Raw genomic sequence first — 26,359 nt, 5'->3', positions numbered from 1 at the left:
GTGAAGTTCAAGATTATGAATTTATTCTGGGTTGAACCAGCTTGACCTTGGGACTGTTTCTAGCAATACCCAGCAGTGTGGGATGGAAGAAATAGGGTGACAGGAGACACTTGGGGTTGGCAGATCAGAACAGCAAAAAACCAAAGGAGGGAGGGATTCCTTGACATTTGTGAGCATATTTCCAAATGTTTGAGAGAATATGAGTGAAATTGAGAGAATGCTGATAGATTGGAAGCAAGGATAGATGAAAGATTTAGAGGCACCATGAAAATTAAGAGAAGGTCCAGTGGTGGAAAGGATACACTGGGTTAGAGAGAGAAGTTTCAGGCATTGAGGTCAGGGGAGTAAAACCATTTCAAATAATGATGGTCTTTAGTGAATGGATTTGATGACATTATCTCTTAAATCTTGTACAACTCTAAAACTTCAGGAGAAGTACACATGATTGAATATTGCCTTTTAACCCAAATATGCAAGTAGCCGATAGTGTGACCCCAATCAGTCCTTGTCACATGTGAAGTTTCATTAAGTCCAAGTCCATGGGGATAAAACAGGACAGGGATTTCTGGACATGCTAAATAAGAGAGGTTAATCAACCAATATGGAATCTCCATGTCTTGCAAAATTTTTCAGATAAGTTCTACCCACACTGCTATTTGAGAGTTAATGGAAGGTTAGAGTCTTTCTGGGTCATGTAAAAGCAAATCTATGGGGGGTAAGTTCTCTGGTGGTTCAGTGGTTAGGACTCTGAGCTTCCACTACAGGGGGCACAGGTTCGACCCCTGCTCGGGGAATCAAGATCCTGCAAGCTGAGCAGTACAGTAAAAAAAAAATAAAGCAAAAAATTTATAACTAAGAAGAAACACTATCTTTGCCCCCCACAAACCCATGTGAAAGACCTTTATCCTCACTTTTCCCTTTCCTCTCCCTCAGCCGATTTGCAACAAAAGAGGGTAAGATGTTGCTGTGTGGAACAAATGAACTTATTGTAAAGGTGAAACCACAGGCTGGAGGTCTCAGACTAGGAACACTATTGAGAGGCAAAGGGGATGCTCATTAGGATTTGCGATCATTACTGAACCAAGCAGGGAACCGGAGGCCCTCATCTCTGTCTCTTTTCTTCTTTGCCCTGAAAGCCAGAGCCTGGCTCCCTAATTGCCCCATATGCTGGTTTTATTTGGTGGCTCAGCTGGGTGGAGTGAACCCTAGGAAGAGATGCATTCATTTTTAGTTACCTCACCAGATTGCTAATTTTCACTCTGGAGGCATCAATCACCATAATGACTATAATCCCAGGACGAGAGGCAGCTATTTTGGCACCAGGGGAGCAGCCCTTGCTGCCACCAAAGATCCTCTGAGGCTCAGGGCCTGGAGAGGCCGGGGAGAGTCTCATACAGCTCTTTCTGCTGGGCAATCTCAGACTTGGGACGGAGGACACACTGGGAATTCATCCTTCTTTTCCTGGGTGAAAAAAATGGAGTTTTCGGAGGAGCAGTTTCTTTGGAGTTAGTGGCAAGTGTACCAATTAACACAGACCTTTGGCTGCAGCTAACTGGACAGCTGTTTACATGTCTGACTTGTAAACAGAACACCAGCCCCTCTGTTCTCTCCTCTTTTCCGATCAACATATTTCTTGGTTTGCCTTGTTTTTTTTTTTTTTTTTAAATCTCTCCCAAGGAAAGCCTTACGTTCCTAAAGAATGACCTCAAACAGAAACCAGAGGGTAAAGAAATAGCCTCCTCCCAGAGATGGGGGCTAAATATCACTAGAGGAAAAAAAAAAAAAAAAAAGCTCTGTATAACTTGTCACTTTGTTTCCTAGACTTCTAATATTCACTTAAAAATTTCTTTTCTTTTTAAAGAAAATCGACCTAAATGAAGTCTACAAAATATCCACTAGATCCTGAAGCTTAGTCACTTAAAGGATGATTAGCATTTAAACATTTCACATGATTAAATAAACATGTGAAAATTTCTTACCACTCCCACAGAGGGTGAGGAGGTAGAGATAGGGGAATAAATTCTCTTAACAAGTTCACCTCCTAAGGGTGTCTGATTTTTTTTTTTCCTTGACATTTTAAAGACAGCCCTTAAAGTGGGAGAGAAAGGAGGAGACTTGACTGTGACAAAAACAGAAAAAGCCTGTTAAGAAGGAATTTTTTTTTTTTTTGCCTACTACCATAAAACTTTGGAGAATTTAGAGTTCCAAACATCCATTATTAATGTGGATGGCAGGTTGATGGCCTGAAAAGGGGAAATTTAAGGTCAGGGACAGTTGGGGCAAAATGGAGGTTGTGCTTGGGCATTGGAAGATAAGGCAGACAAATAAAGGATTGCAACAGAAGGAATGGTCCTGTGAGGTGGCCCTGGCCCCATCCGCCCCTTTCCCTCCCCCGGCTGCCCTCAGCTGACCTAACGTGTGCTTTGTTTTTTGGTCTCCCAATCACCTGCCCTCCTGTTTAAGCAGCAGAGAGACTGGAGTAAAAAACACAACTCTGCCACCAGCCATGAGTGTGGCATTAAGAATATTCCAGTTCTTCCTTGATGACTTTCCACTGCCTTTCCTATCCCTAACGATGCTTTCCGGAACCTATCACAGTGCCTGGGGACAAAGTAGATGTTCAGTACATCACTGATGAATCAATTCAAATTTGGAGAAGAGTTTAGGGGGGAAGAGTGAAAAAAAAGAGGGATATTTCACTACTTCACTCTCTCTGGGCTTCTGTCCCTCTCAGCAAAGGCCTCAGATGAAAGGGTTCTGGCCACTGGCATGGATGTCTTTCAGTTGGTTCCCAGGCTCTCTGATAAGGTCAGGCCACAGCAGAGCAGTGAAAGTGAAAGTGAAGCCGCTCAGTCATGTCCGACTTTTTGCAACCCCATGGACTCTACAGCCTACCAGGCTCCTCTGTCCATGGGATTCTCCAGGCAAGAATACTGGAGTGGGTTGCCATGCCCTCCTCCAGGGGATCTTCCCAACCCAGGGATGGAACCCAGGTCTCCTGTGTTGCAGGTGGATGCTTTTACCATCTGAGCCACCAGGGCAGCCCCAAGCAAATCATTCTGATTTTGGCTTCCAGAGCAGAGGCATTTCCCCTAAGGTCCCAGCAGAAAAAGTCAGGGCTGTCTTGCTTGCAGCAACACCATTTTGTTTTGATGACAGGAAGTCCAGTGGTTCTTCTCACCAACTTCCCCAAGGATGCCATCTATCATCTCCACACACTTATGTTCTTTCTGCCCTCCCCCATCCAGACTACGATTGCCCAGCAACTCAAGACTTTCTTCTCTGTTTCCTACTTTCCCCCAACCCCCAATTTCTTATCCCAATGCCAGCAGCTGGGACCAGTCTCTGGGACAAAACAGAAATAATGTGGGAATTGTGGTGAGAGTAGGCATAAAAGTAAAGCCCTTGTTACTATTGGGTTGGGGTGGGAAATCATTTCTTATCCATGATGGGTGGTGGTAGTGATTAAGCATAAGCTCTTTGTTTCAATATTTTAAATATTGTCTTGTGAAGGCAGGTTATTTACTGGGAACCATCAATAGCTGTATTTAAGAAGCCAAATGGAGGCTGTCCAAGGAAAGTAATATAATACTGATGAGCAATTAATTATACCTGGTATAATATTTCTTTCTTTTTGTTTTATTTGGCCGCACCCTGCAGCACATGGGATCTTAGTTTCCCAAATGGAACCCACACCCCCTGCAGTGGAAGCACAGAGTCTTAACCATTGGACTGCCAGGGAAGTCCTTATCTGGTATAATATTTGGAAATATATTCAAAGGACAATCCAGAATATATCCAAATATATTCAACGTGAATTAATTCACTTTTGTTTTTTGGCCACACTGTGTGGCTTGAGGGATCCTTGTTCCTGGACCAGGGGTTGAACCCAGGCTCTTGGCATTGAAAGCGAGGGGTCGTAACCACTGGACTGCCAGGGAATTCCCAGAATTAATTCACTTAAAAATTATTTATTTTTTATTGAGGTATAACTGATGTACATTATTATGTAAGTTTCAGATGTACAACATAGTGATTCACAGTCATAATTTTTTAAGGTTATAGTCTATTTATAGTTATAAAATATTGGTTATATTTTCTGTCTTATACAATATACCCTTGTAAGAATAAACTCACTTAAAAATATTTTTTGGAATACAGTTAATTTACTATGTTGTGTTAGTTTCAGATGTACAGCAAAGTGAATCAGTCATACATATACCCACTGTTTTTTAGATTCTTTTCCCTGTGCTATATAGTAGGCCCTTATTAGTTATCTATTTTATATATAGTAGTGTGTACATGTCAATTCCAATCTCCCAATTTATCTCTCCCTGCCGTGAACTCACTTTTATGCTACATTTGGTTCAGTGTCTTTCATGGGGAGAGAGAGGAAGATTCCACATGCCTGTGTGTTTGGGCTAACAATTTATCAGTATCTATGTACTTAATGTTCTCCTCTGCCTTCAAAAAGCATCCCTTGGTATTACAGGGTTTATGTGTACCGCATAGGAAACTTTGACTTCTGAAAATTTGTACTTAATGGCATATACAAATAAAATCAATGTTTTCTTGTTACTATTTACTATTGAGATGTGTGTTCAATAATTCCCCCCCAAATTAAAAAAGTTTTTGTAGTTTTCCTATAGTACTGTTACCAGTACTACATATTATGGTTCTATAGCTTTTTTTTTCCCCTCAGAACTTTTAAAACAAAACAAACTCCATGTTTTCTCCCCCCATCCAGTTAAATATTGGAGGAAAGCAGAACATAAACGTATATGTATATTTTGAAAGGCAAAGAAGCACAAAGAAAAGAATTCAGTAGAATAAGCCCCAGGTAGCCCTGCTCCAAGCTGGCAAGTTGAGCTTGTTGAATCAGGTGCAAGATTTTCCATCCCATTCATGTGGGAACAGAGGAAGAGAAAGGGGAGTGGGAAGAACACAGAGGGTACAGTGCTGATCCTTACGATCCTGGAGACATGGAGCTCTTGGAAGTGATGAGAACTACAGTGAGGTGATGAAAGAAAAGATTTCAAAGACGTAGTAGTGTAATGTACCCTGAAGCTAAAAGCAAAAGGGTCTGACTCCCCCCCTTTGATGAGAAGGCCATCAAAAGGTACTTGGGGATGCCTCCTGCTTCCTCGTTCACCATGCAGAGCGGTGGGGTGTGGGAAATCCTCACCTCACCATGTTGCAGCTGCTGCTGTTCAGTTGCTAAGTGGCGTCCAACTCTTAGCGACGCCATGGACAGTCACCCCCCAGACTCCTCTGTCCATGGGATTCCCCCGACAAGAATACTGGAGAGGGTTGCCATTTCCTTCTCCAGGGAATCTCCCAGACCCAGGGATCGAATCCGTGTCTCCTACTTGACAGGCGGATTCTTTACCACTGAGCCACTTGGGAAGCCCCTCACCTCACCATAGGTTGTCACAAAGGAAAAGGGGACCTGAAGCAGAAGCTGGGAGACCTGAGCTCACTGACTTTGGGTTCACAGCGCAACTGATACTTGAGGGAACTTCTGAGAGGACTGAGTGTATTAGCGTCTGGAAAACTGGGGGTTGAGAAGTGGTGTTCACAGCAGAGGAGTCAGGTGGGTCTCTGGTGTCTGACTTTGGGGATCTATGCTTGACAGACTTGATGGGGGCCACTATCTCAGCTTTAGGATTATAGCAACTGCCATTGTACTGTGTTTATGAATCAGGATCCTTGTATAGTTATCTCATTTGGTCATCACCTAAACCCAGTTAGAGTAATATCCAAGTTTACAGATGAGAAAACTAAGGCCCAAGAGATTAAGGTCACTCAGCTAGGGAGTGGGAGTATCAGTTTCTTCATCTGTAAAGTGAGTTAATGACAGAACCAGGCTCCATCGCCTGCTGACTTGTTACAGAATCGCTTGGAATAGTCAAGATCCGAGCAGATGCAAAGCCACAGGAATACAGGGGTCTCCTGTTAAGCCAATCTTGCCTCTTCCAGAGTTGAATTCAGGTTCGTGTTTTTTTTGTTTTTTTTTCAAGACTTCTAAAGCGCAGGCGCGGCGGGTATTTGGAAGGGGGCGGCGGGGGAGGAGACGGGAGGAGGTGGCGGCGCCCCACTCCTCTGCTCGCCCTCGCAGGCCACGGTCGCCCTCTGCCGACACAGGGCGGAAGAGCGTGGAGAGTGTATGTTTTCGTGCCTGAAAGCCGGCCAAGAAGCTCGCCGACCTATAGAGGGCGCCCGTAAGCGTGTTGAGTAACCCATTCAGCTGTCCCTTCCTCGAGCACTTCCTGTCTGATCTCTATGATCCATCCGGTTACGTCAAGAAAAGTTCCTGGAGCTTTCGATTTATCGTAAACAAAAGAGAGGCGCACCGACCCGGAAGTTGAAACTGGAGCAGGGGCGGGAGTAGCTCGGAGGGCCGGCAGTGAGGGGGCCAGGTGGGAGTAGCTCCGAAGGCCCGCTGTGAGGGCCCGGGGGAAGCCGTAGCCATGGCGGTGGCTGTGGCCATGGCGGGAGCCGTACCCGGGACAGAGCTAGGTCCCGCGGAAGAACTCGCCAAACTCGAGTACCTGTCTTTGGTGTCAAAGGTTTGCACCGAGCTGGACAATCACTTGGGTATCAACGACAAGGATCTGGGTGAGTCTGCGGAGGTCCGTGCGGCCTCTGGGTTTGGGTTCGAGGAAAGCGGAAGGAGACAGGGGGTTGATGGGTCGAGCGTGTGGGTCCGTTTGTCTGTCACAGAGACTTGGCCCGGGGCACCAGCGGCCGTGGCCCCCTTTTGAGAATTCTCCAGGCCAAGCTGTTAGAAAGCTTTTCCCAGAACGTCAGTGAAACCCGGAGCGGCTGTCGCTGCTTGCTTCTCCCTTTGCCCCCCTGCTCCCCGCCCCGCCCCGCCCCGTCCCCCAGCCCCAGATAGTTAAACAGCATTAACAGCAACAGCGTAGAGTCACATGATGATGATGGTGATGATGATGTTGATTTTCATGGCAGCCACTTACTGAGTTCTCACTACGTGCCAGATATTATGCTTAGTGTTTTACTTTAGCTTATTTGCTCTTCATAGCACCCTGTGTGATAGTATTTTCTGTTTATAGATTAGGAAAACAAGGCTCTGAGTAATTAAGTAGCTCTCTTCAAGGTCACATATCAAATGTGTGTGAGCCTGGTTTGAAATCCAAGTCTGTAACTTTTAACTGTGCTCGTCACCATTCATGCTTATACTGTCTCTGAAGCACCAATGTGTAGTGTCTCTCAAACACTAGACGTCTTGGGACAAAATGCACATGCGGAGAATACAAACTGAGGAAATGGAGAAGACTAGGGCCTCACAGCTCAGGCTGCAGGCAGGTGGAATCCTTGTGGAGGCAGAGGGATGCATGGGGTCTAGGGCATGGGTGGAGGAATTGACTTGATAGGCACAGGGATGCTTCATTTTAACCGGAAGGAGGGCAGAATGTGATTTTAAATACAGATGGATTTAGGGGTAGGTGGTAGGGAGATGAGGGAGAGAGTTCCCATTTGACAGTTCTGTTTTCTAAATGAAGATAAAGTCATCAGTTGGAGAGATGGAAGAAAGGGACACATGCATGAGGAAGAGGGGTCAGGGAGGTTAGAAGTATGATCTAGGGTAAGATACATAGTTTCTCTGCAGCTGTTTTTTCTTATCTGTGAAATAGGGATGATACTGTGTTCTTCACAGGGTTACCTGTGTATTTTAGTTCACTTTTCTCTTGCCTGTCAAGAAGATGTGCCTATCTTGTGTAATTTTTTCTCAGTTTACTCTTTTTTTGATAATGAGGTGATAGACTGGTCAGTTTGCTGTCTCTCTGGGTAATATGTTCCTTCATTCAGCAAATGTTCATTGAGCTGGGGGATTAGGAATAGAGTAGAGTACAAGTGGGCTTATATTGTTTCCCTCTCTTTTAAACTACAGAGTACGAATGCCTTGGCCCTTTTTAGAGGAAACAAAAAGTTTTTGGGACCAAAACTGCCCCAGCTCCACCTCCACAGGCCACTTGGAAGTCCACGTTGTCACCTGCTATAGATTGGAGGTTTCAATGACCCCCTCCTTGGGTTTGATTAATTTATTAGAGCAGCTCACATAACTCAGAGACACATTTTACTAACTGATTTATTATAAAAGGATGTAACAGCTAATTGGAAGGTATGTAACAAGGAGAGAGGAACTCCCGTGCTCTCTGAGTGCCCCACTCTCCCTGACCCTCCATGCATTCACCAACCTGGAAACTCTCCAAACCCTCTCTGGGTATTTATGGAGGCCTCATTGTATGAGCACGCACACATTAAATAGGCACAGCTTGAATTGTATAGGCACAGCTGATTAAGTCATTGGCCATTGATGATGTTGTTCAGTTGCTAAGTCATGTCTGACTCTTTGCGACCCCATGGACTGCAGCACGCCAGGCTTCCCCATCCTTCACTGTATCCCAGAGTTTGCTCAAACTCATATCCGTGGATGAGTGATGCCAGCCAACCATTGATGACTGAACTCAATCTCTAGCCTTTCTCCCCTTCCAGAGATCAGGGTGGGGCTGAAAGTTCCAGCGGTCTAATCCTTTGATTGGTTTCCTTGACAACTAACCCTCATCCTAGTTACGTAGGGGCTTTCCTGCGGTTATCTCAGAAAAGTAAAAAAAAAAAAAAAAAACAACTTATTCTCTGCATTTAGGAAATTCCAAGGGTTAGGAGCTCCACTCCAGGGATGGAAACTAAATATGTGTTTCTTCTTATAAATCACAGCATCACACTGTTAAACACAGATTTATAGAACCAGTAACATTAAAAATAGTAATATAGGAAAAGTGTGATTGCCAGAGTTGGTTTTAGTAACAAAAAAGCTAAATTGCCAAAGTTGGTTTTCATAACAGAAAGTTATATATTTATTTCTTGTGTGTTTTACTTGTTGACTTGATTTTTAAATTTTGACCTTGATGTATTATCATTTAAATCAGTGTCATTATTTTTCCTGTTTTCAACAATGAGCTTGTTTTTAATGACTGATTCATTTTTGATAGTTCAGTTATATGATGTCCTCATATAATTCTGAAAATTAAAAATAAATCCTCATTAATGACAGCTACAGTGTGAATGCTGGTGACTGCTTTAGGATTGGCTCTTTTGAGCATTGTATGACTAGTACCATGTGATTTAGTTCTCTGTCCACATTCTCTAAAGAATTTGGGCTCTAAAATCAGATTTCTGGTTTCCAGTTCTGGTTCCACCAGTTATTTTTGGGTAGGTCATTGTCTCAAACCCTCAGCCTCCTCATCTGTGAAACAGGGACAATAGTACTACCTACCTATAAGGGTTGTGTGAGAACCATGGGAGTAACCCAGGTGAAGCACTTAGCATAGTGCCTGGAATGTAGTAGATGTTTGAGAAGTCTTAACCATTGGCACTGTTGTTATTAACTTGTTATTAAATAAAAACCTGATGGCATCTGGCTTCCACTTAACATCATAAAAAAGGTAAAGGCAAATTTCAGCATGGAAATGGTATGTGGTATTAGTTTATAAGTTGGTTATCTAGATCTTCCGTGTTATCATTATTATTTTTTAGGATTAAAATCCAAATGAAGGGAATTGCCTGGTGGTTCAGTGGTTAGGGTTCCATACTTTCCTTGCCTAGGACCTGGGTTCAATGCCTGGTTGGGGAACTAAGATCTTGAAAGCCACACGGCATGACCAAAAAAAAAAGTCCAACTGAAATCATTAGAAATTGAGGCTATTTTCTCAATCTATCATAAAATGCACTTTTGTCCTGAAAGTCTCTTAATTAATAAATAGTTCTTATGTTGGAAATTTTGAGAACATAGGCAGATTTGTGAAATTTGGGGGTGGGGAGCAAGTGAATCTTTCACCAACTTGGATATTGTACCACCCGGCGGCTGCCCGGCCCTCATATATATTACAGATCGTGTGTGTCCTTTCAGAAACTGTAGAAAGCATCCTATTGTGTCCATGTGTGCATGCCTGTGCACATGTGCGTCAGCTCATGACCTTGGACATGTGTGCCTCTAGAATCTGTATGGCGGAGTGCATGCCTAGTAGTTTCATGAAGCGTACAGTGATCTGCGACAAGGAGGTCTTCCTCTCTCAAATGCACTCACAGGCCTGGTGATCCATGTCTTCTTTTTATTTATGAAGATTAACTAGGCCATACATGGATAATCTTGGTAATCTAAATTCTTTCTCTACTCTTACTGAATGGTGCTTTTTGGTTTTTATGAAGACTGAAGACTGTTGGATAACCAAACTGATTTTATTTTTAACATACTTGAAACTAATTTCTTCCTAAAGTCTCCATTCTCCTGGTTTTAATCTCTTTTCTCATTTGCAGCTGAATTTGTGATCAGTCTTGCTGAGAAAAATACCACCTTTGATACTTTCAAGGCTTCACTGGTCAAAAATGGTGCAGAATTCACGGTATGTGTACATAGAGACCCCTGTTTTGTTTTAATATCACTGTTCGATTTAAATTTTGATAGTACATACCAATAAAGTGAACCGTTAAGTATGTGATGTTTTCATGCCACTAAGCAGTGGTGATATAACTGAATTGCCTGTGACACCTTTCTAGGAATACTGGGCAGAATTTCCATTATTAAGTCTTTATGGGTGCTTACATTCTTGTTCTGTGAATCAGGAAGTCAAAAACAAGAGTCTAGGTGTAAACCATGGGAAATAAAATAGTTGAAGGGAACTAAGTTACATCCCTGCAAAGAGTCATAAATATCAGTTTTCTCTGAGGCTACGTTGCTAGGTTTGGGCCACATCAGGTTGACACTCTGCTTTATTTGTCCCTGAATTTGCTAAATTCAGGTGCATTACCACTTTTTCTAAAGGACACCCCTTTTCTTAGTGTTTGTAAGCACTGATCCAGGAGCTGACAGTCTTTGTTCTGTTTCTTTTTAAAGGATTCTCTCATTAGTAACTTGCTGCGTCTCATACAAACCATGCGGCCTCCAGCAAAGCCTTCTACTAGCAAAGGTGAGCAGAGCTTCTAGCCAAGCTTCGACTCCAGTATGGCTTAGGTTGTGAGCATCCTGTAAATTGCATTTGTTTACCTTGCTGCAGCTGCTGAACAAGTAGATTAAAGTAATGACATAACCAGTCAAATGCATACTGAATCACACTCCCCATCCCCATGCCAGTATAGTTGTTGAGGGTTTTGTGATCAGTTTTTTTTTTAGGAAGTTGAATTATGTTTATAGTATAAGAGTAATATGTAGTGCTCGCTTCGGCAGCACATATAGTAAAATTGGAACGATACAGAGAAGATTAGCATGGCACCTGTGCAAGGATGACACGCAGATTCGTGAAGCATTCCATATTTTTGCTGAAGAAAAAAAAAAATAATATGTAGAAAAATGTTTTTAGTTTGATGCAAATCTAATGTTGAAGTTCTCCTGTTAATCACTAAGAATATTAATTATGTCTTTTTTTTTTTACCCTTTCATGCTTTTATTGAATTAAGATCCAGTTGTTAAGCCCAAAACTGAAAAAGAAAAGCTGAAGGAACTCTTCCCAGTCCTTTGCCAACCAGACAACCCTTCTGTTCGGGTACTGATAACATTTTGAGCTTGTCTACTGCAGCTACATGTCCCCCCACTTCACCCCTTTTCTCTGTCTCATTAGTTATTAATTTTAAGTTTGCCTTCACTGTAGCATAGTAGTAGTTTTCAAAGTAAAAGTGTCTGGTCACTCCCTGAGCACGTACTATGTATAGAGTAGTGTTAAAGGGTTCAGAGAATGATATTCCAGGGAAATGAGATTGGGAATTGTGGGAAGCAATGATTAAAGGATATGGAATAGATATGAAATAACTTAAAGTTCTGAAACAACTGCCTGTTGTGCAAAATTAGATTTTTTTCTTTGTTACATATTGTGTGTATGTGTTCGGTCCTGTCCGGCTCTTTTCGACCCCATGGACTGTAACCCATCAGTCTCCTCTGTCCATGGAATTTTCCAGGCAAGAATACTGGATCGGCTCGAGTACTCCAGGGGATCTTCCCTGACCCAGGGATCAACCCTGCATCTCTCGCATTGGCAGGCAGATCCAAAGTGTTTTGATTTTTTAATTTCGCTAGTACCTACTACATGCCAAACTGTTTTAACTATTAGGGTACAGTGGTGAATGGTGAACAAAATAGACTAGAGTGTCTGCCCTCTTGGACATTACACCCTGGTACTGGGGCAGGGAATGAACATGTGAACTCCTCTAGTGGGGAGGAGACAGGCAATACCCGAGTAAATAGATGATATAGCTGATAGCAATGAGAACTATGAAGAAAAATAAAGAGATGAAAGAGGGAAGGGAGTATAGAGGGAGAGTGCTGTGTAAAAATTTTGATGTCTACTTTCTGTTCATAATCACCACTTGCATGCTTTCATGGAAGGGGTGGTACCTCATTGCCACCATAAAGCTTGTATTAAGGACAAAGGGGATTTGCCAAGTGTGGAAATGACTTCCAGGAGCCTTTGCTCATTCCTTCTCCCTCTGTCTCAAATTGTGTTGGAAATCTCTGCCCCCTCTGCTTCCCTCACATTAGTGGTCAGAACTGTAGGGACTGTTAGATTTGCAGATGCCCCTGAAGTACAGATTCTTGAAAGTGGATTTTTCTTGTCCCCTTTTCTCCTGATGTGGGTGCCTCTGTCTCTGTAGACCATGCTGGACGAGGATGACGTGAAAGTCGCTGTGGATGTCCTGAAAGAACTGGAGGCCTTGATGCCCAGTGCAGCAGGCCAGGAGAAGCACAGAGACTCCGAGCACCGGTTTGTCCCTAACGTCCTGTCCTTTGCAAGTTTAGGATGTAGTGATAGTTGAATTGTGGACCAGCCAAGCAAAACTCTGGGTGAATTTACAGAATCTAGACTGGCCACATACCATACTGTTGGATCTATTTTCATTCCTCCCTGGTGAGAGTGTTTAGGCAGCAAGTGCTGAGATGTTCAGAAGATAGAAATCTGGGTTGAAAGAGGGCTGAATACGTTTGTGGTCTCTTCTGTTATTGGCCTGCAGGGATGTCAGTTGTAGTCATTGAAACTCCAGTTGAGCATTTAGTGGGTACCTTCCATATGCATGGCACTGTGTTAGGTGCTTGGGAAGGCGAGGATGGAATTGGGCTGGTTTTGTTTTTCAAACAAGTATTTGTTGCTAGGGACAAGGCCAAGAAAAAGAAGCGCAGCCGGAGCCGAGAGCGAGACCGTGACCGCGAGCGAGAACGAGAGCGTGATAGAGACCATAAGCGGAGACACCGGTCCCGCTCTCGATCACGTTCCCGGACCCGGGACAGGAATAAGGGGAAGTCTAGATACCGGTCCAGAAGCAGAAGTCAGAGTCCCCCCAGAGATCGGAAAGACCGAGACAAGTATGGGGAGCGGAATCTGGACAGATGGCGGGATAAGCACGTGGACCGCCCTCCCCCAGAAGAGCCCGCCATTGGGGACATTTACAACGGCAAGGTTACCAGCATCATGCAGTTTGGATGTTTTGTGCAGCTGGAGGGACTGAGGTAATGACACCAGCAAAAGGCAGAATTTCTTTTATCACTGGGGATTTTCATATTTTAAAAAGTGACTGTGTCAGGCTGTTAGAGAAGTTGACCTTTTATTTGAACTGTCATAGAGCCCTTTATTCCTTCCTCTGACTTCAGGAGATCCGCCCTTTTGCTAGTTGACACAGATGAGAATTTGTTGCCCCCCAACCTCCACCCTAGCCCCCAACTTTTTCTTTGGGAAGGTGGTAATTCTAGTTTATTGTTTGGCCAGTTTCTTGGAACTTTGCTCTTGAGTTTAAGACCCATTTTCCTTTGTTCATTTCCAACAAGGGTGGAAAATGGTTGGGGGAAAGGTATTTTAGGAATGTTCCTGATATGTCTGACTCCCTCAGGAAGAGGTGGGAAGGCCTGGTGCACATCTCTGAGCTCCGGCGGGAAGGCCGTGTGGCCAATGTGGCTGACGTGGTGAGCAAAGGCCAGAGGGTCAAGGTCAAAGTGTTGTCGTTCACCGGGACCAAAACCAGCTTGAGCATGAAGGTAGGTGAGATATGCAGCTGGTTTCCACATCTGATGGTCAAGGAGGCATAAGAGAATGGCAAGTAAGCTCTCTCCCTTGTTTTTGTGCCTTAGGATGTGGATCAAGAGACCGGAGAAGATCTAAACCCAAATCGACGGCGGAATCTTGTCGGGGAGACCAACGAGGAGACCTCTATGAGGAATCCCGACAGGCCCACCCACCTGTCCCTCGTCAGTGCCCCTGAAGTAGAAGATGACTCACTAGAGCGCAAGCGCCTTACCCGCATCTCTGACCCAGAGAAGTGGGAGATCAAGCAGGTTGGGGCCCTTTGCTTTTATGGCCACGGCCACTCGGGGTGTGGCATGATGGTTACGAGGGTGGACCCTGAAGCACGACGGCCTGGGCTGACTTCAGACCACTCAGCTTGTCATCCTGAGCCAAGTCATACTACCTCTTTGTGCCTCGGAACCCCCATCTGTAAAACAGGGCCAGTGTTGGCATTGTGGGGATTAAATGAGTTAGTAGAAGTGACGTTCTTAGATTAGTGCCTGCATGTGGTAAGTGCTGTTTGAATGATCGTTCTTGTTTTCATCATTTGTCAGTAAACATCAAAACCCCAGTGTTCCAGGTCACTGTGCGAAAACTAGGGGTGTGAGGATAAATATATCATGGTTCCTACCTTTGAGGAACTCCAGGTCTAGTGGAGGAGACAAATTGAACCAAATAACTGGGAAGCTTTACCTTCTACATAATATGGAATGTGCAGAGTGCTGTGGAGTCAGGGAGCAGATAACATGTCCTGGGAATGCGATTCTTGAGTTGTGCTTTTGGGCATGATGTTGTGCCCCCAGGGGTGGAATATATGGTGTTTGAGGCCCTGCAGTCTTGGGTCAGCAGAGGAAAAAACCGTGGTTTCCTACATGAAGTCTTTGTATAAAGTCAAAAGAAGAGTGTTGATGTAGCAGGCAACCAATGTTTCCTTTTATCCTTTGGCTAGATGATTGCTGCCAATGTCCTTTCCAAGGAAGAGTTCCCAGACTTTGATGAAGAGACTGGCATTCTCCCTAAAGTGGATGATGAAGAAGGTAACCAGCCACTTAGATGGAGCAGGATAATGGATTGGGAGGACAGTTGGCAAGTTCAGCCATGGATAGGGTTTATTTGTAACTTAAACCAGTGGTTAAACTCATCTGTTTCTTGGGTCTCACAGCTTTTCTCTCAAAGAACAAGGGTCCTTTCATGATGGAGGGAAAAAAACCTCATTTTTCTGATAAATGTTTAGATATTGCTATACTTGTTGCTTATGATCAGTTTTTAGGATATAAGGTGCTTAAATCAGTTTTTAAGATACAAGAAGTTCTGGTATTTTGGGGAGTGAATTTGATCTCATATTTTTAGTAATTGTTCTCTAAATCTTGGATCCACCTAGATTACCTCTGAGTTGCCATGGAAACAATTTCTAAGCTCAGCCTATTGGCAATTTTTTTTAAAAATTGTGAAATAAATTCCTTAATGAAGTGTATATGATTTATATAACAATAACAAATGAAAACCTGTGTACCTACCACCCAATTCAGTTCAGTTCAGCCGCTCAGTCGTGTCCTACTCTTTGTGACCCCATGAACCGCAGCACGCCAGGCCTCCCTGTCCATCACCAATTCCCTGAGTTTACCCAAACTCATGTCCATTGAGTCGGTGATGCCATGCAACCATCTCATCCTCTGTCGTCCTCTTTTCCCACCCTCAATGTTTCCCAGCATCAGGGTCTTTTCAAATGAGTCAGCTCTTTGCATCAGTTGGCCAAAGTATTGGAGTTTCAGCTTCAACATCAGTCCTTCCAGTGAATACCCAGGACTGATCTCCTTTAGGATGGACTGGTTGGATCTCCTTGCAGCCCAAGGGACTCTCAAGAGTCTCCTCCAATACCACAATTCAAAAGCATCAATTCTTCGGCACTCAGCTTTCTCTATAAGCCAACTCTCACATCCATACATGACTGCTGGAAAAACCATAGGCTTGACTTGATGGACCTTTGTTGACAAAGTAATGTCTCTGCTTTTTAATATGCTGTCTAGGTTGGTCATAACTTTCTTTCCAAGGAGTAAGTGTCTTTTAATTTCATGGCTGCAATCGCCATCTGTAGTGATTTTGGAGCCCCCAAAAATAAAGTAAGCCACTGTTTCCACTGTATCCCCATCTATTTATGAAGTGATGGGACCGGATGCCATGATCTTAGTTTTCTGAATGTTGAGCTTTAAGCCAACTTTTTCACTCTCCTCTTTCACTTTCATCAAGAGGCTCTTTAGTTTTTAACTTTCTGCCATAAGAGTAGAACTTTATCAGCACCTTTGAAGCCCTTACCTGCTCGCTCTGATTAGACCTTTCTCCTTCCTCATCTGGGTAATCACCATCCTCAATTTTACCTTATTTCCTGGTTTTCTTAGCATCTTATCACCTATCTATCCCTAAACACTGTATTGTTTAGTTTGTTTTTGAACTTCCTTTTTTTTCTTGAGTCACCATTATTCTTTCAGTATATATCTATGTTGATTTTTATAGTTAAATTTCATTTGTTTTCACTGCTGTAGAGTTTTTCTGTGTATAAAGTTGACATAATTTATCCATTTTACTTTTGATGGGCATATGGGCTGTTTTCTGGGGGTTTTTTGTTTGCCCTTATGAAAAATTTTTTATGAAATTCCTGTACTAGTCTCTTAATGCACGTGTGCAAGACTGTCTCTTTTTCCTGAATATGTAGAAGGAGAATTACTAGGTAGCGGGACATGCATGTGTTCAACTTTACCAGGCGGTCCCCATTGTTTTCTAAAGTTTTTGTGCAAATTTACATTACTACTATAAGTGTAAGTGAGTTTCTGTTGCTCTATATCCTTGCCAACATTTGATGTTATCCAACTGAACTTTCCCCCTTGCCCCCATTTATTGTGGGCTAAGAGTTGTTATTCCACATGAAGTTGAAAGGCAGATATCTTAGTACTATTTAGAATATCAGACAACAATTTTCCATAGCCTTAACTTCTTTTGAAATAATCTCTGATTCGTTCTTAGGCTGGAGCACAAATGCCTTTGAAATGGCTGGTGGGCAGGGTAGACAGTCACCCACAATAGAGTTTTGAGAGCTATCTTTGATAAAGATTGCTGATGCCTGTGGAAATTAATGGTTTCTGTGAGAATGATGGGTCATTTATGTCTTTTGTTTTTGGCTAATTTTTCTTTTGGGGGATTTTCAGATGAGGACCTTGAGATCGAGCTGGTTGAAGAAGAGCCTCCATTCCTGCGAGGGCACACCAAGCAAAGCATGGACATGAGCCCTATCAAGATTGTTAAGGTGAGAAATGCTGGGACTCTAGCCTGGATGTGTCACGTGAACTGCTTTTCCTAAAGTGACGATTCAGTTTTTCAGAGCAGGCTACTGGATCTGAGGAAGCAGAACTCGGGCCACAGGAGGCAGTAGTGACTGTTGGTTGGGGTCTAGAATGTTTTTGTTAAAGAAGAAGATTGACTTGATTTTGTTGTTTTTGCCTTTTAAATTCTTACAGTCTCAGTGTGTTTTGGGAGGAAGCAGAGATAAATATGAGTGCTGGACCTATTATCACTGCCTTTGTCCAGGCTTTAGGACTTGAGTCATCACCTTTCAGGTTCAAGGGCAATTGTTAATGGATCACTTGATCAATTGGGGTTCCCAGTAGAAAGCTATAGTACTAGATGTTGTGTAGGGTAGAGCTGTGAAGAGAATTCATGGAATTGTTATGATGAAATTTGGGGTTTGGAAGAAGGTATCTTAAAAGGCTCAATTGTTGCTTGTAATTCAACCATATATCCCCTGCAGTTCGTCTCACACGGTCTTCTCATGTCTGCTTGACAGTGTTGGTGACAGGGAATTCACCAGCTCTTGAGGAGACCCGTTGCATCCCCAGATGGATCTGATCAGTAGACTTCTTTAGATAGAACTAAATATGTCTTACTGAGGCGTCTACATTGGTCTTAGTTCTTAGGATCATACACAAGAATATGGCTTCTCTCTTGGGGTTCTCATCTTCAAGCCCCAAATCCCCAATTCTTTGAATGATTTATTGCTGTCCTTGTTCATGTTCTTTGAATATGGTACAGTTGATCCACTTCTTTCATGGAGTCTAATATGTTGATATGAAGTTTCTTCTGGGTGAGTCTCTCTTTTAGATTTGAGTGGCTTTTTTATTTCTGGATATTCAATGCGTGCTGAGACCCCATTCTGCTATTGCCTTGTCCTCTGTTGCACTAGAATCCAGATGGCTCCCTCTCCCAAGCAGCGATGATGCAGAGTGCCTTGGCCAAAGAAAGGCGGGAACTTAAGCAAGCACAGCGGGAAGCTGAGATGGATTCTATTCCCATGGGACTCAACAAACATTGGGTTGATCCTCTGCCTGATGGTAGGACTCTGGGGGTTGGTGGGTATGTGGACTTAAAAAAAAATCTGAACCTTCAAATATACAGGGAGAGGGCACTGTCATCACATAGCTGAAGATTTAGCCTTGACTTTGGTGATTCAGTTTTTCCCTTCAGTTAGAGCATGTTTTTGTTTGTTTTGTTTTTTAAATGTTTTTGTAACTGTGGTCAAATCATTAGACTGGCTGTTTTCTTTTGAATAACTTAAAACTTTTTATTTTAAAGATAATACAGCTCTGAAACTTCTCTTTTCATGTAATTTTTTGTGTAGTAAATATTAACTGACTGTTGGATACAGTCATAACAAATACTGTTTGTGTTAAGTATATGGGGATACAACTGTGAAGAAGACAGACATGGTCCCTGCTCTTATGAGGCTTACAGTTTGGTGGGGAAGATGTATAGTAACCAGATAATTACCAAATTACTAATTAGTTAAATCACAAACCAGTGCCAGATATGAAGTAGAGGTGTAGTTGGCTATTGTGGGTCACTTCCCTGGGAAGACAAAGGCCTGAAGGATAAATAGGATTTAGTCTGTCCATCAGAAAAGGCAATGGCAACCCGCTGCAGTACTCTTGCCTGGAAAATCCCATGGACGGAGGAGCCTGGTAGACTGCAGTCCATAGGGTTGCTGAGTTGGACATGACTGAGCGACTTCACTTTCACTTTTCACTTTCATGGATTGGAGAAGGAAATGGTAACCCACTCCAGGGTTCTTGCCTGGAAAATCCCAGAGACAGCAGAGCCTGGTAGGCTGCCGTCTATGGGGTCGCAGAGAGTCAGACACGACTGACTTGACTTAGCAACAGCAGCAGTCTGTCCATGGGGATGACATGGGGGTTGGGGAGTATGTTCCAGGCTGAGGAATAGCCTGTGCTGAGGCTGTGATGTCTGAAAGAAAACCTGTGTGGCTGTAACAGAGTGATGGGTGGAGTTCACAGGAGCAGGGGTGAGATGTGGCCGCCAGGATTTTGTAGATTGCATTAGGAATTGGGGCTCAGTCCTGGTGTTCACTGGGAAATGGTGCAGAGTTCTAAGCGGGGGAGTGGCAAGATCAGAATGGAATTTCCAAAGGATTATTGAGGGTACCCTGCAGAATTGAGTTGGATGGGTTAAGAGTAAATAAATGTGGTGAATTAGGAGGCTTTTATAATAGTTCAGAGGAGAGATGATGGCTTAAAGACAGGATGCAGAGAGGAGGAATGTGCTGGAGAAATGTGATCTGTTGAGGGTTGGGAAGGGACGGTGAGGTTGATAAGTCACCTGTTTTCCTTCACAGCGGAAGGCAGGCAGATTGCTGCTAACATGAGGGGTATTGGGATGATGCCCAATGACATTCCTGAGTGGAAGAAGCATGCCTTTGGGGGCAACAAAGCTTCATATGGAAAAAAGACCCAGATGTCAATCATTGAACAGAGGGAGAGCCTGCCCATCTACAAGCTGAAGGAGCAGCTGGTCCAGGTGAGAAGCTCTTTATGACATGTTGGTGGGGAAATCAGGGTGTTTTCTAAAAATGACATGTCTTAATTGAAATCAGTGCATTTGAAGTGGCTTTTCTGAAGGGAGTAGGAAAAAAAACAATATTTCTAACTACTTAAACACGTATATTATTAGTCTACATTTTTTTTTCTATGAGGAAATAAATCTATTTGAACTGGGGCTCCCTGGAGCAGTTACAAGTGGGCAGAGTATTGTGTTGAGTAAGAAAAATGGGGATGCTTGACTTCCCATTGAGGCAAGTCTTTGCTTCAGGTACTAATTTCCATTTTCTTGCGATCTGATTTAAGATCATGAAACCTTCCTGAGGCAACACACTTTATTAGTTTCTAGCAAATTCTTGCAATGATCTCTTATACAAACAAGTACAAATGTATGTATGTACATACACACACAGGTATCGTACGTTTTATATGAACCATGTGTGTTTCTAGATGGCAGTGTATTATATATACTGTTTTGTATTTTGCTTTTTCCCCCTCTGTGACACAGCTCAGCATTGTTCCCTATTTTTCTTTTAGTGCTTTGTTATGTGGATGTACTGTGGCTTATTTAACTAGTCCTGTGTTAATAGACATGTAGGTTGATGGCAATCCTTTGCTGTTATAAACAGTGTAGAAATCAAGTGACTTTAGGGGGTAAGGTACTGGAGATTTGAGAATGACAGTAGAAACGAACTCTATATTTAGCTTTTTTATTTGCTACTGAATTCTGCATATAATACTTGAAAAAACATACATATGTGTATATAAAATATCAAGGTGAGCTGGATAGTTTATGCTTTTAGCATCATTGTATTTTTATGAGTTTAAGGAAAACAATACATTTTTAAATAATTGAGTCAGTTTAAAGAAAAAAAAGAATACTCATGGAATTCACTGGTGGTCCAGTGGTTAGGACTCCATGCTTTCACTGCAGGGGCCCAAGTTTTATCCCTGGTTGGGGAACTGAGATCTTGCATGCTTCTTGGAGCATCCAAAAATGTAAATAAATTGAAAAGTTTAAAGTTTTTTATTTGTCATGCATGCGTGTGTGCTCGGTCGCTACAAGTCATGTCCGACTCTTTTGTGACCTCATGGACTGCAGCTTTCCAGACTCCACTGTCTGTGGGATTTCCCAGGCAAGAATACTGGAGTGGGTTGCCATTCCCTTCTTCAGGGGATCTTCCTGACCCAGGGATCGAACTGCATCTCCTGCATTGGCAGGCAGATTCTATACCACCGAGCCACCTGGGAAACTGTTGAAAGTGAGGGTGTTAGTTACTCAGTCATGTCCGACTCTTTGTGACCGCATGGACTGTAGCCTACCAGGCTCCTTTGTCCGTGGAATTTTCCAGGCAAGAATACTGGAGTGGGTAGCCATTCCCTTCTCCAGGGGATCTTCCTGACCCACATCTCCTGCATTGTAGGCAGATTCTTTACCTACTAAGCTAAAAAAGAACATCACCCATAGAAAATCACCATTAATATTTTTTTCTATGCATACTTAAAAATTTAAACCCTGGTTGTCATCTTACATATGTGCACCACCGTTTCCCCTTTTTCTCCTTTAATGTTAGAACTTAATCAATTTTTCTACTCCAGGGTAATGTTTGGCAGATTTTAATGACCTTACTTATATTTGGTTGCTTTCAGGCTGTCCATGACAATCAGATCCTGATTGTTATTGGAGAGACAGGGTCTGGGAAGACTACGCAGATCACCCAGTACCTGGCGGAGGCGGGCTACACTTCCAGGGGCAAGATTGGATGTACCCAGCCTAGACGAGTAGCGGCCATGTCTGTGGCCAAAAGAGTGTCAGAGGAGTTCGGTTGTTGCTTAGGCCAAGAGGTGAGTGGGTGATGATGCTGTTCTGGGAGTAATACTACCCCTTTTCAGGTTTCTCCTGAGAGAGAGAGGGTTTCTCATGTTCATCAGATCTGTTCAGGATCAAACCCCAGGCAGATTTTACTTTGAGGAAATCACTGTACATCTTAGTCAAATTCTATCCATTAAGATTATGGGTAGTAATCTGGGCTGAAATCGTGAGTGAAGATTGCAAAAAGGAGAGGTTTGTGTCTAAGGTTTTCCACTTCTGTTCTGCTTTAGGTGGGGTACACTATTCGATTTGAGGACTGCACCAGCCCAGAAACAGTCATCAAGTACATGACAGACGGGATGTTGCTCCGAGAGTGCCTGATTGACCCCGACCTCACTCAGTATGCAATCATCATGTTGGACGAGGCGCACGAGAGAACAATTCACACTGATGTGCTCTTTGGATTGCTGAAAAAGGTAACTAGGTGCTCTTCAGTGACCCTTCTGCCTGTTGGGAACTGAATTCTGGGAATAGATGTTATTTTTTAAGATTCACTTACTTGATTATTTATTTTTAGCTGTGCTGGGTCTTTGTTGCTGCATGTGGGCTTTCTCAAGTTGCAGAGCGCAGGGGCTACTCTCTAGTTCTGGTGCGGGGCTTCTCATTGCAGTGGCTCCTCTTGGTGGAGCGCAGGCTCTAGTCGTTGTGGCGCGTGGGCTCGGGTTGTGGCGCATGGGCTTGGTTGCTCTGCGGCATGTGGGACCTTCTTGGACCAGGGATTGAACCCTTTTCTCCTGCATTGGCAGGAGGATTCCTAACCATTTGACCCAGGAAAGCCCTGGGAATTGGATTTGAGTACCTGTGCCTTTTTTGGGCAGTCCTTTTTAGTAAGCTGCATTGCATTTCCCTTTAGACGGTTCAGAAACGGCAGGATATGAAACTGATTGTCACCTCAGCCACCTTGGATGCTGTGAAGTTTTCTCAGTATTTCTATGAAGCTCCCATCTTTACCATCCCAGGTCGAACATACCCAGTGGAAATATTGTACACAAAGGAACCTGAAACCGATTATCTCGATGCCAGCTTGATCACGGTCATGCAGATCCACTTAACAGAACCACCAGGTAGGGGATAAAGAGCATTTTTCCTCTTAGGCCAAAAGTCCTGAAGTGAGTATTTTTGCTCATTTTTTATAAAAATGCCTTTTAAATGTTGGTTGGTCTGTAGGTCTCAGGTTTGCATGTTTGAAGTGGTGGTGATGAAAATATAAATAATAGCATGCAGGGTATAAATGCATCTATTTAAACATAGCCATAAAAAAAAAAAATAAAATAAACATAGCCATAAATTTTTTAAAAATTAAAAAAGAATAAACATGGATAGCAGAAAACCTCTTGACTTGTTAGAGATCAGAATATGAGAGTGTTTTCCACCTTTTGGAGTTCTGTGATTGTCAGCGTGGCCTTTGTATAGAATACACAGCAGGGAAATCAGTTCATGCTCCTGTTCTCCTCTTAGGTGATATCCTGGTCTTCCTGACTGGTCAGGAAGAGATCGATACTGCTTGCGAGATCCTGTATGAAAGAATGAAATCCCTGGGACCTGATGTTCCAGAACTGATTATCCTCCCAGTGTACTCTGCTCTCCCCAGTGAGATGCAGACCCGAATCTTTGACCCAGCTCCACCTGGCAGCAGAAAGGTAACACAGGCGCTTGTGTTCTGAAACCACGTGGTGTATGCAACTGTTCCTGACGGGGATTGCTTATGGTGTCTGTGAGTCTTGTGTATTATATTTTAGGAAATAGTCCAACCAGTTTGTTCAGGAATGAGGGTCTTGTATGTGATCCCTGCTCTTCTCCCTCCCTTTTCCTTCATTTGACAGGTTGTGTTTTGAGCATTTCCCAGACTTTGGGGTAGACACAGGGCTGCCATCTGAGGATAGGCTCTGTCTGCTGTGGAACATCCACCAGTAGACGGGCCTTTACCATAGAGTGTGACAGTGCTACTAGTGCGCTGGGTCCCCAGAGGGGGAGCACCCAACCCAGTGTTCTTACTGGAAGTTAGAGTCTAAGCTAGTCCTGAAGAGCCCGTGGATGTTCACCTAGACAAGACGGGCAGGACAACATGCATTCCGAGTTGGCAGAACAGGCCCTCCTAGCCAAGAGCTGTGTGGGTTTTCAGGGAGATGTGTAGTTCCAGCAGCTGGAATTGACTGTATGAGTATGTGTGAGACAGTGGGCAAGGAGACAGATGGATTTTACAGTAATAGCTTTATTGAGATATATAATTTACCTACCGAACAATTACCCCTTAAAAGCATAAAATTCAGTACACATTAGTATAGTCACAGAATTTTTTTAGTATATTCACAGAATTGTGCAGCCATGAATTACCATTATTAATCATTCATCACTAACCATTAATCACTACAACTTAATCTTTATAGCAATCTTATCATCCCCAAAAGAGACCCTTTAGAAATCATCCCTCATTCACCCCTCTGCTCAGCCCCTGGGAACCGCTTTCTGTCTCTGGATTCACCTGTTCTGGACATGTCATATAAATGGAGTCATCATAATTTGTGGTCCTTGGGGACTAGCTTTTTTCATTTAGTGTGTTTTCAAGATTCATCCATGTTGTAGCATGTATAAGCACTTCATTTCTTTTTACTGTTGAAGAATACTCTTGTAGAACAGAATGTAGCACAATTTGTTTATCCATTCATCAGTTGATGGACATTTGGATCGTTTCCACCTTTTAGCTATTATGAATAACGCTGCTGTGAACATTTGTTTACAAGTTTTCGTGTGGACATATGTTTTCTTTTCTCTTGAGTACATACCTAGGAATGGAAGACAGATGGATTTTCTTTTTTAATTGAAATACAGTTGATGTACAACATTATGTTAGTTTCAGGGTTACTACAAAGTGATTTGACATTTGCATACATTATAAAATGATCACCAGAATGAATCTGGTAACCATCTGGAAGACAGATGGATCTGAATAACATTGAAGAGTTAGAACGGTCAAGACATAGTGGGCGCCTGGAGATTTAGGGAAGGGCAGCGGGGAGAAGTCAGGAATGACTACCAGGTTTCTGGCTTGGGCAGCTAGATGGAAGATGGTGCTGAGGAGGCAAATGAAGAGGAGCAGGTTTGCGAGGAAAACGGTGACTCCTCCTTTGTTCCTGGTGATCGTGCTTCTCTCCACTGGGGAGTTCTCTGGCAGGTAGAAGCCTTTCAGGGCCAGTAAAGTACTGGCAAGAGGCAAGACGTTCTGGTGCCTCCTGGCAATGATTTTTCCAAGCAATTGTGTTTTATTGTCTGAACCTCTGAGTGGAAGAAGAGTGGCAGTACCAGGCTGAGACCAATAATCTAGATCACATATGCTGCTTTTTACACACAGATCGTGAAATTCCTCTGCTGCCTCGTGGTTCATTTTATGATCAGAAAATGATCAGAAAATGTATTGTTCCACATACACAAACAGCTCATTTTGTAGTACAGATGTCCCTGTGGGGGAAGGAAAATCTCATTTTGCACTGGCACATGTGATACCAGGAAATCTCTGCTTTCCCAGGGTGCTAGAAAATTAAAATTGTAGTAATCAGCATTGAATCTAGAAAATGAAGGATGTAGCCATTTGTACAAATGAAATTGACTTTGCCTGGCCATTGCTTTTTCCTACTCCACTTTTCTCAGGTACCACTCCCTCCCCAGCCTAACTCTATAAGATGAAGGCACCTCCCCTTCCACCCATTTGAAGCCAAACAGATTAAGTGCTCTCTAACCATCTAGAGAGAGGGAGAGAGCTGTACAACCTCTTTGGAAAGATGTCCAAGTTCAGAAGTGTCATTTCACACCTCAGAACTGAGACTGGGCAGTTCAATCCAGCTACGTCCCTCTTGCCTGCAGGTAGTGATTGCCACCAACATTGCGGAGACATCGCTGACTATTGATGGCATTTACTATGTGGTGGACCCTGGATTCGTGAAGCAGAAGGTGTACAATTCTAAGACAGGGATTGACCAGCTCGTGGTGACTCCTATTTCTCAGGTAGGGCAACTTCTGGCAGCTTTTCTGAAAATCCTGGTTAGGGCTTTTCTGACATTTTTTATGGTTTTGTATTTTGAACTTTATTGTTTTAAGATATTGGCTGCTTTGTTGAGATACAGGAGATTTTGTGTTGTTTGTTTTTAATCTTCAGAATAGTCTTTCAACATTAAAAAACCCCATACAACTGGAATTAAAAAAAAAAAAGAAATTGAATCTTAGCACCGTTGATTATCTTAAGAATATTATTTTTAAAAATATTGCACTTAGCCACAAATATCTGAGATAGTAATAAAATTCAAGAAATGATAATAATGTGTTTCTTTGGTAATTATGGAACAGTTTCCTGCCTAAATTATATTTTAAAATGAATATCCTGATCATCCTTTTTGAAGGCAGTTTTTGAAGGCAGTTCCCCAATGTATCTGAAATGTATCTGAAATGTAAAATCTTGAACCTAATAGTTCTGCTTCTGGAAATAAATCTGAAAGTTAGAAATGATTGAACTCATATCCAAAGGTAATGGAAAAGGATGTTCATGAAGC

General features: G+C 42.9%; 1 protein-coding gene and 1 non-coding gene across 2 annotated transcripts in view; both read left to right on the top strand.

The window, feature by feature from the left end:
* Positions 1–6,371: 6,371 nt before the first annotated feature.
* Positions 6,372–26,359, top strand: part of DHX8 (DEAH-box helicase 8) — a 30,081-nt gene continuing 10,093 nt past the window's right edge. The window contains exons 1-17 of the mRNA XM_065909077.1: positions 6,372–6,618; positions 10,342–10,427; positions 10,919–10,991; positions 11,479–11,564; positions 12,667–12,776; positions 13,163–13,516; positions 13,894–14,038; positions 14,132–14,335; positions 15,016–15,103; positions 17,267–17,364; positions 18,298–18,445; positions 19,744–19,925; positions 21,596–21,790; positions 22,049–22,234; positions 22,672–22,882; positions 23,277–23,458; positions 25,677–25,817. Of these exons, the coding sequence (XP_065765149.1) occupies positions 6,471–6,618; positions 10,342–10,427; positions 10,919–10,991; positions 11,479–11,564; positions 12,667–12,776; positions 13,163–13,516; positions 13,894–14,038; positions 14,132–14,335; positions 15,016–15,103; positions 17,267–17,364; positions 18,298–18,445; positions 19,744–19,925; positions 21,596–21,790; positions 22,049–22,234; positions 22,672–22,882; positions 23,277–23,458; positions 25,677–25,817 (2,637 nt within the window). The 5' untranslated portion in view covers positions 6,372–6,470. The remainder of the gene's footprint in view (positions 6,619–10,341; positions 10,428–10,918; positions 10,992–11,478; positions 11,565–12,666; positions 12,777–13,162; positions 13,517–13,893; positions 14,039–14,131; positions 14,336–15,015; positions 15,104–17,266; positions 17,365–18,297; positions 18,446–19,743; positions 19,926–21,595; positions 21,791–22,048; positions 22,235–22,671; positions 22,883–23,276; positions 23,459–25,676; positions 25,818–26,359) is intronic.
* Positions 11,233–11,339, top strand: LOC136150356 (U6 spliceosomal RNA). The gene has a single exon (XR_010659791.1). It is a non-coding gene; the product is annotated as a U6 spliceosomal RNA (small nuclear RNA).

The sequence above is a fragment of the Muntiacus reevesi genome, chromosome 18 (genome assembly GCF_963930625.1).
Source record: "Muntiacus reevesi chromosome 18, mMunRee1.1, whole genome shotgun sequence".
NCBI classification, from domain to species: domain Eukaryota; kingdom Metazoa; phylum Chordata; class Mammalia; order Artiodactyla; family Cervidae; genus Muntiacus; species Muntiacus reevesi.
This window is presented reverse-complemented; position numbering and strand designations above follow the sequence as displayed.